Consider the following 14,742-nt stretch of genomic DNA (forward strand, 5'->3'; position numbering starts at 1 on the left):
TCTTTCATCTCATTTTTTTGTAAAATTGCGTCAAAAACTTCGCGTAGAAAAAGAGTGTTTGTAAACAGTACATTAATTTCTGGACCGATGGCAGGTCTAGCTATGAAAATACGGATTGTCAAACAGAAAACAGCCCATAAAACATGTAAAAAATAATCTTGATGAACTTATAAACCACCTTTGAAGGCTAAATTAGCACTCATCTGTCTAAAAATGAATTTTATTACACAATAACTTTCCTATTTTAAAAATCCACAGGGGCCAAAATGCGAAACTAAACTCCTAACTGTGTATTGCTACCTTAATAGTAAATATTTTTTTCAAATTCTCCCTTTTAACTTGTTTTCTGAGTTCTGCTAGCTAATACGAGTAAAATGGCCTTTTATTTTTGAAAATTGGTTGAGTAATGAATATTTTATGAAGGTTAGCAGTTGACATTGAAACGCGACAAAAACTGATTTTAAAGAAAGGTGCCAAGTCAGAGTGTAAATCTTGTCTCTACCTCAATTTTTTGCCAAATCTTAAAAACTGTACCTCTTTTGTCAGTTTTTTAATGTTGAATATCTTAATAAGATCTCTGATGATGCAACATTGTATAAAATTTAGCAATTTCAAGCATAAAAATGTTAATCTTTATGCTTATTGCATACCAAAGACTTGATTAAAAAACTTGGTGATAGGGAATCAATTTCTTACATCTGATTTAACTATACATTTAATATATGCCAAAATGTAACATGAAATCTTGATAAAAACAATAATTTGATATATTCGCAAGAAAAAAAACAACGCGTTCAATACTTAGGCTACTACATGCAGCCCAATCCATCAGAAGCAAGAGTTAAGCAGATAGAGTACAAATTTAAGCCTTGTGTCAAAATGCCTAATTTTGGTTGCTAAGGACTGTAAACAATAAAATTGACATATATTGTCATTCTTAAATACTTAATTTACTCAGAAATTGATTAAGAATCTAAATATCAATAGATTTGTGGCATGAAAAGTCTTAAATTATACAATTCTGAGCTTGGTAAGTATGCCATAAGGTAGCAATAAACAGTTAGGAAAAAATACTAAAATTTGCCCTTATGAATTTTACCATCCCCTTTTAATTGCTTTCTTGCAATATCAAGCTTACTGTTTGTGTCATATATGGGCATATGTATGTAATCAGAATCTTCCATAGATTTTATATCCAGTATATAAAATGGTAAAATATAATTTCTTTTTGGTGTATCCATGGCAACAATCTGCATTTATTTGTTATAAAATATTGCAAAAAGGGGGGGAAAGATGTCATATATTTCCCCAAAATTTGGCTAAAAGTAGAATTTCAATCGCTTGAAGTGATACCTTTTCTGAAACTGTGTACATATATCATTCAGCAAATCCAATGATAATCATATGTCTTTCATCTCATTTTTTTGTAAAATTGCGTCAAAAACTTCGCGTAGAAAAGAGTGTTTGTAAACAGTACATTAATTTCTGGACCGATGGCAGGTCTAGCTATGAAAATACGGATTGTCAAACAGAAAACAGCCCATAAAACATGTAAAAAATAATCTTGATGAACTTATAAACCACCTTTGAAGGCTAAATTAGCACTCATCTGTCTAAAAATGAATTTTATTACACAATAACTTTCCTATTTTAAAAATCCACAGGGGCCAAAATGCGAAACTAAACTCCTAACTGTGTATTGCTACCTAACCAAAGAGCACAGCCGAAGGCCACCAATGAGTCTTCAACACAACGAGAAAGTCCGGGCTTCAGCTGGTCTCTAAATAAAAATGTATACTAGTAATGTGAAAATGGACGTCCCACTTAACTTAGACAAAAAAAAACATAAAAAAACTAACAAAGATCAGAGTCTACTGTCTTGGGACAGGCGCAAAAATACGGCGGGGCTAAACATGCTTTGTTAGATCTCAACCCTCCCGCTATACAATTATATCTAGCTCATGTAGAATAAACAAACACACAACAATATGCACAGAGAAACTCAGTTTAAAAGAAATCCGAGTCCGATGACAAAATAGTAAACAAAAGAAACTACACAAAACGAATATGATTCATAAATTAAAAAAGAACTACTAGCAGTAACTGACATGCCAGCTCCACACCCCAATTAAAAATATCGAAAGAATATATAGATATAAAAAGATGTGCATGGTATGAGTGCCAATGAGACAACTCTCCATCCAAGTCACAGTGTGTAGAAGGAAACTATTATAGGTTAAAGTACCCTCTTCAACACGAATCCTTGGCTCACACCGAATAGCAAGTTATAAGGATCCTCCAAAATGACTAGTGTAAAACCATTCAAACGGGAAAACCAAAGGTCTAAACTCTATATATAACTAGAGGCTCTGAAGAGCCTGTGTCGCTCACCTTGGTCTATGTGTTTTTGGTGATAGTGATGTGTTCGTAGATCTTACTCTACAAAACATTGTTGATGCTTACAATTATCTCTATCTATAATGAACTTAGCCTAGTAGTTTCAGTGGAAAATATTTTGTAAAAATGTACAAATTTATGAAAATTGTTAAAAATTGACTATAAAGGGCAATTATTCCTTAAGGGGTCAATTGACCATTTTCGTCATGTTGACTTATTTGTAGGTCTTACTTTGCTGTACATTATTGATGTCTACAATTAATCTCTATCTATAATAATATTCAAGAAAATAACCAAAAACTGCAAAATTTTCTTAAAATTACAAATTCAGGGGCAGCAACATAACAACAGGTTGTCTGATTCATCTGAAAATTTCAGGGCAGATAGATAATGACCTAATAAACAATTTTACCCATGTCAGATTTGCTCTTAATGCTTTGATTTCTGAGATATAAGCCAAAATCTTCATTTTACTCCTATGTTCTATTTTTATCCATGGCGACCATCTTGGTTAGTTGGCAAGGTCACCGGACACATTTGTTATACTAGATATCCCAACGATGATGGTGGCTAAGTTTGGTTGAATTTGGCTCAGTAGTTTCAGAGGAGAAGATTTTTGTAAAAGTTACGACGACGGACGACGGACGCCAAGATATAAGAAATGCTCACTTGACACTTCGGGCCAGGTGAGCTAAAAAACGAGAAGCGAGAACGACATCAACAAACGACAACTACTGTTTTTTGTGTGATTTTTTTATTACTAGACCAAATATTTCATGATTTTTTTATTATCTAGGACTGTATTTTTGATAAACAATTGATAACCAAGTTTAATAAAATCATATGTTTATAGCAAACATATTAACTTTGGCTTGAAAGACGTCTATTTAATTGTTTTCGACTCGCTCTGCTCGGTCGGAAAAATTGACAAGAATAAAATCCTAAGATTGAACGCGTTCGTTCAAATTAATATATATATTAATTTTCTCATACACATAAGTATTACGAAATCAGAGATATACATTTTGATTAGATTAGTTCGTCTAATTTACAAATGTAGTGTTACTGACTTCTTTAATAAAGGATTTGGATAAGAATGTGTCCATACCACATAAATGCCCCACTCGCACTATCATTTTCCATGTCTAGTGGACCGTGGAATTGAGGGTCAGAACTCTATATTTGGCATTGAAATTAAAAAGATCATATGATATAGAATACATTGTATGTGTACTGAGTTTCAAAAAAAATATATCTGTACATTAATTTCACTTTCAAGTATAGAGATGTGATTTTTTTTCTGAGACAAGTGCTTGTGACAATCCAAAAGAACTTGCAGTCATTCGATGTTCAGTACTTCAGTACTTTGATTGTTTGAAAACGAGGTAAAAATACCCTGCCACATTCGGTATGTGTTTTTGTTAGACCTTTTCTTCCTTCTGTTTTGTATCGATCTCATACGTTAAGCCCTTTTCCACTGATTTGTATAGTTTGTTCTTATGCTGTGCTGTAACAAAACTGTCCCGGCTGTTTACAAGCATGTTAAACGCCACAATATATCGCATGTGCCTGCTCCAACCCAGGAGCATGTAGTTCAATGGTTTTCGTTTGTTGATGTCTTTTATATGTGTTTTTCGTAATTCATGTTGTTTTAAAATAGGCTGTTATTTTTCTCAATTGAACTGTTTCATATTTTTTAATTCATGGACTATTGTAGCCGACAATACCGTATGTTTTTTCTCATTGTTGAAGATTATATGGTTGCCTATATATAATTGCTTACATCCACTACATTTGAACTTTGTTGGATAGTTGACTCATTTGCATTAATACCAAATCTCCTTATTGAAAGTTGAGGGGTGTGTGTTTCTTTGGAAAATTTCAATGTTTTTCTCCCAGGTCACCCAGTTTGAATAGAATATTTTAATTTTGCTGTGCTCTTGGATTTGAGTTAAGAGCCAACCAAAGCTCACGGCCTGTTGGTGGGTAGTTGATGACTATATGGTAAGCTCTGGATGTCTTTTTGAGTATTGCATACGGTGATTTGGTGATGTCTTCATGCCATGCATTGTCCCATTACTTTATATAGACAGCTTATCAGTCAACCTGATCTATCAAGTAGCTCTCCTCGCCTTTTGTATAGTCAGACGAAAAACAAGATATAAACTGACTTAGCTTGGTATATACATGTTTATTTGATATACTCATATAAATATAAAAAAGAAGATGTGGTATGATTGTCAATGAGACAACTCTCCACAAGAGACCAACATAACACAGAAATTATCAACTATAGGTCATCGTACGGCCTTCAACAATGAGCAAAGCCCATACCGCATAGTCAGATATAAAACGCCCCGAAATGACAATGTAAAACAATTCAAACAAGAAAACTAACTTATTTATGCACAAAAATTAAACGAAAAACAAAAATGTAACACATAAACAAACTACAACCACTGAATTACAGGCTCCTGACTTGGGACAGGCACATACATTTTGAATGTGGCGGGGTTAAACATGTTAAAGGGATCCCAAATTCAAGTCAAATTGATATTTTAAAACAACATACAAGTTAAAAAGTATAAAATAAAATATTTTAATAAATGTTGAAAATATTATTGTGTTTGTGAGTGGAAAACTACTTAAAATTGTAGAAATATTCAAAAGTAGCTCTCGCGTTTTTGTTCTGCGGCTATGTTAACGGAACATCAATCAAGTAATCGATCTTCATGACTATGGCTTCAATATTTAATGGTATAAAATATCATATTCTGCTTGTCGTAGACTCAAAAAGACTTCAAGTTGGAATAGATCTACGAAGACTAAAGAACGTTCATGTGTGGTTTAGCAATTGTACATGCCCACGAAACCGACGTCCAGATATTGTTCGGAAGATGTTTTGAGAAGTTCCGATGCGACCGGACAAGTAAAATTAAACTGTTACAGTATATTACAGAACACAAAACTGGATATCTTTGCTGTAAATACAAGTTAAAAACCTGACATGGTTTACATTAAAGCTAAAAATCCCAATCCCACGGCATCAAATAATTTAAAAAAAAACATATGACCTTTAACATTGGAGGTCTAAACTAGCATTGAGCCGTGTCCAGGTCCGAAATAGAAAATAAAGAGATGTAGAGTAAATGTACACGGGACAAAATCGCACACAATATATAGAAAAAATACAAATTATTAATGAACAGGGCTTTTATGCCTGTTCTTCATCTTGAAAGGAGCTGGAGGGTCTTCAACGAGGAACTAGACCATTGATCCTCATTATACAAAAGTAACATAGGTTAGTGCATCGGATTATACAAAAACATAAGTTCCTGGTTCGATCACCGTTCCGGTGAGAAAATTTCCAATCCACTATTAATAAATATGTTTAAACTAACAATAGCCACACACTTGACTTTGTGGATTACATTATTTTTTTTCATCATCCTACATATGTCTTGTGATATTGTTCATACATGTAAATACTAAAAGTCTTACACTGTATCTATATATTTTGCTCCGAGACCAGAAAAATAATAAAATAGATGAATTGAAACTTGCGCTTTAGATAAGAAAGGGTGTGAAAGATTTTGTATCATTTTTTCCAGTTCTTCTGGAGTCCTTGAGCCTTTCCCTCGCCAACAATATATAGTTTGCTTTATTTGTAAAAGAGGCTAGTTACGCTACAATATTATCATCTTAGATTAACCTCTCCAAACTTAAAAGTAAAGATCACGTACCCTTATTGTTTAGATTGATAAAGACTTTTGCATCCGTCGACATTATCTTCGATTAAAGTAGTATTGATCTGACAACCGCTGTGCATGTATACTTTATCGACCTTTAAATGAATGACAAATGACAACATTGTCATTTTTTGAATGACAATTAAACTGTGTTGGAAAGATAACATAAATACACTTTCGTTTTTCGTTTTTTGTTTTTGTGAAATCAAAAATGAAAAATGAAAACACTTTCATTTTTCGATTTTAGTTTTTCAGAAATCAAAATTGAAAAATGAAAATACTTTTGTTTTTCGTTTTTTGTTTGTGAAATCAAAAACGAAAAACGAAAACACTTTTTTGTTTTTCATTTTGGTTTTTAAGAAATCAAAAACGTAAAATGAAAACACTTTCGTTTTTCGTTTTGGTTTTAAGAAATCAAAAACGAAAAATGAAAACACTTTCGTTTTTCATTTTGGTTTTTATGAAATCAAAAACGAAAAATGAAAACACTTTCGTTTTTTGTTTTTTGTTTTTGATATTTCAAAACGAAAAACGAATGGACGCAGATAAACACGGACCTAGCTCCCTTACGTAGAGTTGGTGCAACTTAGAATTTTAGATATTGTGTTGTCATTTGTCTATTATTTGTGTTTTGTTGGTTGTTGTTTTTTCATGCTAAAGCACACATTTACAGGATGATGCAAAAATATAACTATAAAACAAATACTACATAAGGGATACTATTAATTTAAGTTGATATCGATAATGAAGTAAAATATTTCATGAATTCATTATACTTGATATTGCAGTACCCAAAGGACTTCCTGGTAGACCACAGCAAGCCAAGGTATTTGCCTTCCCTTCAGCTCTCCGTGTGTCGTGGGAGCCACCATGTACATCCGTGGAAGTAACAGTAAATATTATTAAAATTCATGTAGTAATATTGAGGGAAGAACTGATATAAACTTTAATTTAGTCCACATGCCAAAACAGCATTTCTACTTATAGCACATTTTGTGTTGATGCCCTGTCTACGATTGTTTCCGTTTTCATTTCGACAAGTCTGCCTGAATTTGTACTTCTTCAGTATAATCGATCTGGAAGAAAGAAAACCCGAAGTAAGCATTTAGCATATATCAGAATCAGAACGACTTACTGCGAGTTGTTTGACTGTACAGAACAAATATAGTTTTGAATCCTTAAACTATCATGCATAATAAAATATTCGATGAATGTTATTGAAAGCATCTAAGCTTTTGCGGCGTACTGAAGTCCTCACTCGGACTTTTAACTGGAGAAATCAACCAAAAGGACGTTAAAATTGCTTTCAGGGACAATAATGTATGACAAATGGGATTTATGTCTAAAATTCACACACCATTGCCTCATCTTGTTCCTTTTTGTAAATTGAAATTGATAAACATTTATTTAAAACAAACTGTTCTTTATCTATTCGTTGTGTTGGATCAGGCGTAAGTTATAAATGATATCGGATATGTTCCTTACGTCGTAGCTACAATCCCCTTCCCTTTCATGAATATGACCTACCGAATTAGACTATTTACCGGATTCGTTATCACATAAACAACACGACGGGTGCCACATGTGGAGCAGGATCTGCTTACCCTTCCGGAGCACCTGAGATCACCCCTAGTTTTTTGGGGGTTCGTGTTGCGTATTCTTTAGTTTTCTATGTTGTGTCAGGTGTACTATAATTGTTTGTCTGTTTGTCTTTTTCCTTTTTAGCCATGGCGTTGTCAGTATGAGTTTGATTGTCCTTTTTGGTAGCTTTCGTCCCTGTTTTATGTATGCCATGAAATGTTCTATTTATTTTCCACCATTCAGGGATATAATCTGGTTTACTGGAACTGCTGGCAGAATATATCAATTACACTACCCCCAACCAAATTAACACATTACATTGGTACAGTTCTTCATAAAGGTCAGAGATACAAAATTAGTATGGCAGCTATCACCAAAATTGGTATGGGTCCCAGGACAGAACAATTATCAACTTATTCAGGTACTGTTCTTTAAATAAATGAATAAAATACTTGGATTAAATATCATCTTATAGCTTAATGTATATATAATCATCATTTTTTTGTAAAAATTTCAGAGTTTTTTGATGCAAAATTATTTCTTGCACTTTGACTGTCATTCCCAAACGATTTCTTTGCCGTGCAATATGTTAACGTTTGGCAAGAGATGAATAAAGCTCGGTTTCTTTCTACTTTTAGATATATTGGCATTTTAGACTGATTGAAATTTGATTGGCGAAATATAACTCTTTTTTAGCTCACCTGGCCCGAAGGGCCAAGTGAGCTTTTCTCATCACTTTGCGTCCGTCGTCCGTCTTCGTCGTCTGTTAACTTTTACAAAAATCTTCTCCTCTGAAACTACTGGGTCAAATTTAACCAAACTTGGCCACAATCATCATTGGGGTAACTAGTTTAAAAATTTATCCGGTGACCCGGCCAACCAACCAAGATGGTCGCCATGGCTAAAAATAGAACATAGGGGTAAAATGTAGATTTTGTCGTATATATATTTCTGAAACCAAAGTATTTAGGGCAAATCTTACATGGGATAAAATTGTTTATCAGGTCAAGATCTATCTGCCCCGAAATTTTCAGATGAATCGGAGAACTTTGTTGTTGGGTTGCTGCAACTAAATTGGTAATTTTAAGAAAATTTTGCAGTTTTTGGTTTTTATTTTGAATATTATTATAGATAGAGATAAACTGTAAACATCATAATGTTCAGCAAAGTAAGATCTACAAATAAGTCAACATGACCAAAATCATGTTGACCCCTTAAGGAGTTATTGCCCTTTATAGTCATTTTTTACCAATTTTTCGTAAATTTTTGTAATCTTCTACAAAAATCTTCTCCTCTGAAACTACTAGCCAAATTTGATCAAACTTAGCCACAATCGTTATTAGGGTATTTTGTTTAAAAAATGTGTGCGGTAACCCGGCCAACCAACCAAGATGGCCGCCATGGCTAAAAATAGAACATAGGGGGAAAATGTAGATTTTGGCTTATAACTTTGAAACCAAAGCATTTAAAGCAAATATGACAAGCGTTTAAATTGTAAATCAAGTTAATATCTATCTGCCCTGAAATTTTCAGATGAATTGGACAACTGGTTGTTGGGTTGCAGTCCCCCAATTGGTAATTTTTAAAGAAATTTTGCCATTTTTTGTTATTATCTTGAATACTATTATAAATAAACTGTAAACAGCAATAATGTTTAGCAAAGTAAAATCTACAAATAAGTCAACATGACCAAAATGGTCAGTTGACCCCTTAAGGAGTTATTGCCCTTTATAGTCAATTTATAACAATTTTCATTAATTTGGTAAATTTTTGTAAATTTTTACAAAATATTTTCCTCTGTAATGAAAGGGCTAAGTTTATTATAAATAGAGAAAATTGTAAGGAGCAAGAATTTCAGTACATAAAGATTTACAAACACATCACCACATAGACCAAGGTGAGCGACACAGGCTCTTGAGAGCCTCTACTTTTGTATTGTTAGTTATTCATGATAGACAGTGGAAATATTGATATCCATTTTCCTGTTATCTTAGAAGTGCATATACCACTGGTAGGACATAACGTATAGTATTTATCTTTGAAATATTGTATGTTGTTCAGTTGATATTGTTCATTTTAATGTATCTTTCAAGTCATGGCCGTTTCCAACATGTACTAGAAAACACGTGTTAAATATTTCAAATGCTTTCTCTTACAGCATGTGGAAATGACGTATTTTTACGGGGCAATGAAACATATGACAGAATATATAGCCCGCATTTCTCCCAGGGTTATTATGAGCCGGATGTTGCTTGTCATTGGACAGTCTCCGTTCCACAAGGTCAGAGATTGAAAATAACATTCGACAGTGTTAACCTTGGAAGCGGCCTATGTAATTACGACTTCCTGAAGATTAATGGTGTTAATTACTGCACGCCTCCAAGCAAATACATTTTATCTAAGACAGACACAGTCACTGTTATATTTTACTCAACACCCGGAGATGGCAAAAAACCTGGTGGGTTTCATCTTATGGCTGAAGTTGAAGGTAAGTGTGATCATAGTGTACTAGTATGTGATAGTGCGTAAGTACTATAGTCAAAGAGATGCCTGCTTTTATTCTTATAATCCTCTCATATCTTTAAGATACTAGTATCATGTTTCTGGACACTCAGTTAACTGTGTAGTGTTGTGTATTTGCTGTTTACTGTGTAAAAGTCTTTCTGTTCGGCCATGATGTTGTTAGTCTTTATTGTACTTACGGGTTTGATGGTTCCTTAGTATTTTCTATATTTCTATCACTATTGATGACAAACAGGTTTAGTCTGAGGCTTACCATATGCGGATATAACATGTATAAGAACGAAATAGACCCAAAATCAAAGATTTGTAAAGTGTCAATATACAAATCCTTGCCTAAATGAACCAAAACCCAAGACACCTATCTTAATGGGTCAACCTACATATGTTAATTAACAGGTGTTTTAACAACATGTTCCCTATGTCAAGGTCTGAAACTCCTGAAAATGAACAAACGTTGGTTAAAGTAACTGATATAAAACATTGTTGAAATTGAGATTTTGCATATTTATTTATCATTGAAGCTGCTAATTGCCTGCGATAGAAAACAAATGCTTTAACAACTAAATACGTGAATTACTAAGTCAGTTTCCAACAATTGCGGTCACAATTTGACGATTTTTTAATTGTTATTCAGCAAGGACAATAAGAAAATCCATTTTTCCAGATAACAGTCCAAGAAACATTTCCGTAAAAACAAACATACCAGGACTGTTTGTTGTAACATGGAAACCACCGGAAGACAGAGACCAGTCAACGTATAAATATAGAATCAAATATAGAGTATATCCAGAGATAGTTCAACAGGTAGTGACACTACCTAGCCACCGTACTTTTTGGCCAATAAGGACACAGTCTCATTATGGGAGAAGATATGAAGTTGAACTGATGACTGAATCAAATGGAAAGGATGGTATCTCTAAATCAGTTCTGATAAGAACAGGTATAGATTATCTATTAATCTCTAGAAGAGTTCAAAGTAAAAACATCCTATTTTTGGGGGTACGAATTGAGATGCAATCCTACCCAATTAGCAGTGACTGAATACTATTATATTAACGGCTCCGTCTCTCCATATAAGGACACATAAAATAATGCAGCGAAAATTATTGATAGATTGATTGTTGGTGTTTTTAATGCCACTTTTATGCATTTGGGCTATATCATGGCGGCCAGTCTTTATTGGTGAAGGAAACCACTGACCTTTGACAGGAAAACTGACAATCCTATTCAATTAAGATTGGAGTCGAGTGCACCAGCCTTTATCGATTACAGTAGTATAACTACTTATACCACTTGCCCACCGAGGCCCCTGTGCAGCGAAAAATACTATTATTTAGATACTATTAATGTATTTATGATATATATACTCAGATTTTTAAGTTACAAAATGATGTGTTGTAAAAAAAAACACAAAAAAAAACCTGTTTTCTTGAAATTTATATCAGGTTGTGCATGTCGTATGAATGTATATTTTCAGAAAAGGTTCACATTTTAAGTACAAAACACCAGAGAAAGGCTGATAACTGAAATGCACAACTTCACCTAAATATATGTTCAATTGCTTTTTAAACACTTTTTAAAACGTTTATTAAATAACTAAATAAAAGATTTATTATTTCCAATATTATAAGCATCGTACAATCATTAGTGATTGATTCTTTATAACCTACTAGTAGTACACTTTATCTCTTTAAACAGCTTGCGGTGGAAATATAACTGTAGACGGACCAGGTAAGATAACAAACCTGCCTTCCTTTGGGACGTATGAGAGAGATGTCATTTGTCGTTGGAACTTCTCAGGAAAAGATGGGAAACATCTACTATTTATGATTACTAAACTGAACCTTGAGCCTTCAAGTGATTGTCAGAATGATTTTGTGGCAATTGGTAGTGCGGGCCGATTTTGTGCACAAGACCAGAATGGTACAACTATAAATACAGGGGAAAATCAAATGACAGTATTGTTCAGTTCAAATATGGAAGATGAAAGAACGGGTTTTGAGTTGCAATATAATGTTTTGTAATAAGTTAATAGATATTGGTCGAACATGCAAAAGTATAACAAAATGAATTCATTACTTACGTTTTGATTGTTAACCGTTATTCTATTATTAACAGTTGTGTTCCGATCGTTCCGTTAGTTGATAACATTTGACTTTGTCAGTTTTTATGAATGTCCCCTTAATTTACATTAGAGTTGGGTTTTTTTGTTATCTTTTTTCTATTATTTTACAAAGGTAAATATTGCTTTTCAGAATCTTAAACAGATAAAAACAAAGGGGTGGATTCAGTATTTTGAAAGGGGGCGTAATTACTTAAAAGGTAAAATCACAAAAATAGTGATCTCTGAGGAAAAATTACTTTTCTTCATTTAATACACACGTACTAGCAAGTTCTTTCTGTTTTGTTTGTTAAGTTTCTATTTTCAAAATATCCTACTTTAATTCACATTTGTACCTACAAACAACTGAGCACTGAACTTTAAATAAATCAAATTTTGACCAGATAACCATTTCAAATATTCTATTTCGAATACCACTTGAAAAGTTATGTTGCCAAATACCGGTTAGTAACAAAATAGACAATCACAAAATACTAAACAGAAATGCTCGACAAATCCCACCGCTGCCACCATTTGTAACGTGTAACCGGGCGGGGACGTTCAGATATTTTTATCCTCAGGTTCGTACCAATTTCCTGGGATTTGAAAAGCAATTCAAAAGTTCTAAAGTCAATAAAAAGACAGAAACTGGTCTGAAACATTAATGTATGGAACGGGTCTGAAACCTAAATGTATGAAACTGGTCTGAAACCTAAATGTTTGGAACTGGTCTGAAACCGAAATGTATGAAACTGGTCTGACGGTTTGGAACTATTGTCTAGTTTAATTTTTCTTATGAAACTTTATTAAATAAACATGTCTATAACTGTCTGACCAACAGAGTAGCACTAAGGCATGATATGTCAGCAAACACTCACTGCAATAGTGAGAGATGTGAGAAGCAAAACCTTAGCACCAGCCTTGTTTGGACAACCTGTACCGAACCAACAGTCTCGGCCCTTTCTAAATTCTGTCCGCAGGTTCCAAGCACTTCACTTCACTTAAACTTAACCTTCTGCCTGCTACGAACTACTTACTTTCCGTGTTCACTGTCTGCTGTCTTTGGTACAAATGACGATTTGAACAACAAATGGAAGTTTTTAACGACCTTGACTGGCTATACAGCCCTTGCACGGTCGGTGTCACGATTTGAACTGAATAGCTACCCATTATTTATACTTCGAACGCGGACCTCGAAGAAAGCACCCTAGCAACAATTATACAGGTAAAGCGTCCGATAGCAACCACGGATAAAGGGATGATTTTCAATGCCGTTTTCAATGATAAAGAGATAAAATGGGAAATTCAAAGAGGTTTCGAAAAATAAACAACTGTAGAAATATTATAACCTTCTTAAACTGTAAATTCGTAAGACAACTGCTTTATTTTGAGTTTTGGTAAGCTAATAAGCTAACGATATAGGTTAAATTTTGAATTTTTATTACATTCATTCTTCACAATTAAGGAAAATCAAATCCTTCGATTTCATTGGTCGAGACCACTTTGCTATATTCTAAATTCTAAACATTTTTTTTATAATTAGGAAGAAAATTGTATTGAAATATTAATGGTAATTGGTATGTCACTAGGCTTAATTGTACTATATTATATTTTGCTAATGAGAGTACTTTTTACGTACCCAAATTTGTCAATATAACGGAACTAATCAAAGAGCTGAGGTGGAAGAAGGTAAATAAAAGGTAACTTGAATTACCATAAAAGCAGCCCCACTAACCCAACCTGCTTTGTTTCATTATCGTTGTAACGTATTCTTTTTCTTCAAACAAGTATGTGTCATAAGTACATGGATTTCCCATCCGTACAATCATTTTCTATGTTCAGTGGACTGTGAAAATTAGGTAAAATGTCATCCAGACTCTCTCTTGACTTTACGTATGACAATGAAACAAGATCAGATAACTCCGAGAATCTTTCCCATAAAATTGACCAATCGGCAACTGAGATATATAAGTAGACGCGGTTATTGCCAAATCATCAGCGGTTGGCAAAATTATTACGATTGACATACTTGGGAAGGATTGCTACGGATGATTCTGACAACAAATGTAGGCATGTTATACACCATTGTAAAGACAAGTCAATTTAGATTTACGCTATAACAAGTTTTAGTGGGTTGACAGCCTAGAAAGCAGCATACAACGGAACTTCGTCACCGCCTGATATTTTTCATAAAATGCAGGTTAAGTACCTTGCGACATAATACTTGTTTTAAGGTCTATAGGAAATTTTTTTCTGAGACAAGTGCCTGTGAGACGGACAGACCAGAAAACATAATGCCCATAAATGGGGCATAAAAATAGTAAGACTTGTTACATACCTGCCAACTTTTGAAAGTTCCAATAGGGTTTTTTAGTGCGCGACAACAATTTT

General features: G+C 33.7%; 1 protein-coding gene across 4 annotated transcripts in view; it reads left to right on the top strand.

The window, feature by feature from the left end:
- The window catches only part of LOC143054213 (embryonic protein UVS.2-like), a 52,841-nt gene extending 40,520 nt beyond the window's left edge, over window positions 1–12,321 (top strand). For 3 of the 4 annotated variants that reach the window (XM_076227141.1, XM_076227138.1, XM_076227140.1), the window contains 5 exons: window positions 6,935–7,038; window positions 7,971–8,148; window positions 9,886–10,215; window positions 10,885–11,190; window positions 11,949–12,321. In XM_076227141.1, coding sequence (XP_076083256.1) covers window positions 6,935–7,038; window positions 7,971–8,148; window positions 9,886–10,215; window positions 10,885–11,190; window positions 11,949–12,274 — 1,244 coding nt within the window. In that variant the 3' untranslated portion in view covers window positions 12,275–12,321. The remainder of the gene's footprint in view (window positions 1–6,934; window positions 7,039–7,970; window positions 8,149–9,885; window positions 10,216–10,884; window positions 11,191–11,948) is intronic. The other variant, XM_076227139.1, reaches the window with a different exon arrangement.
- Window positions 12,322–14,742: the final 2,421 nt, after the last annotated feature.

The sequence above is a fragment of the Mytilus galloprovincialis genome, chromosome 12 (assembly GCF_965363235.1).
Source record: "Mytilus galloprovincialis chromosome 12, xbMytGall1.hap1.1, whole genome shotgun sequence".
Taxonomy (NCBI): domain Eukaryota; kingdom Metazoa; phylum Mollusca; class Bivalvia; order Mytilida; family Mytilidae; genus Mytilus; species Mytilus galloprovincialis.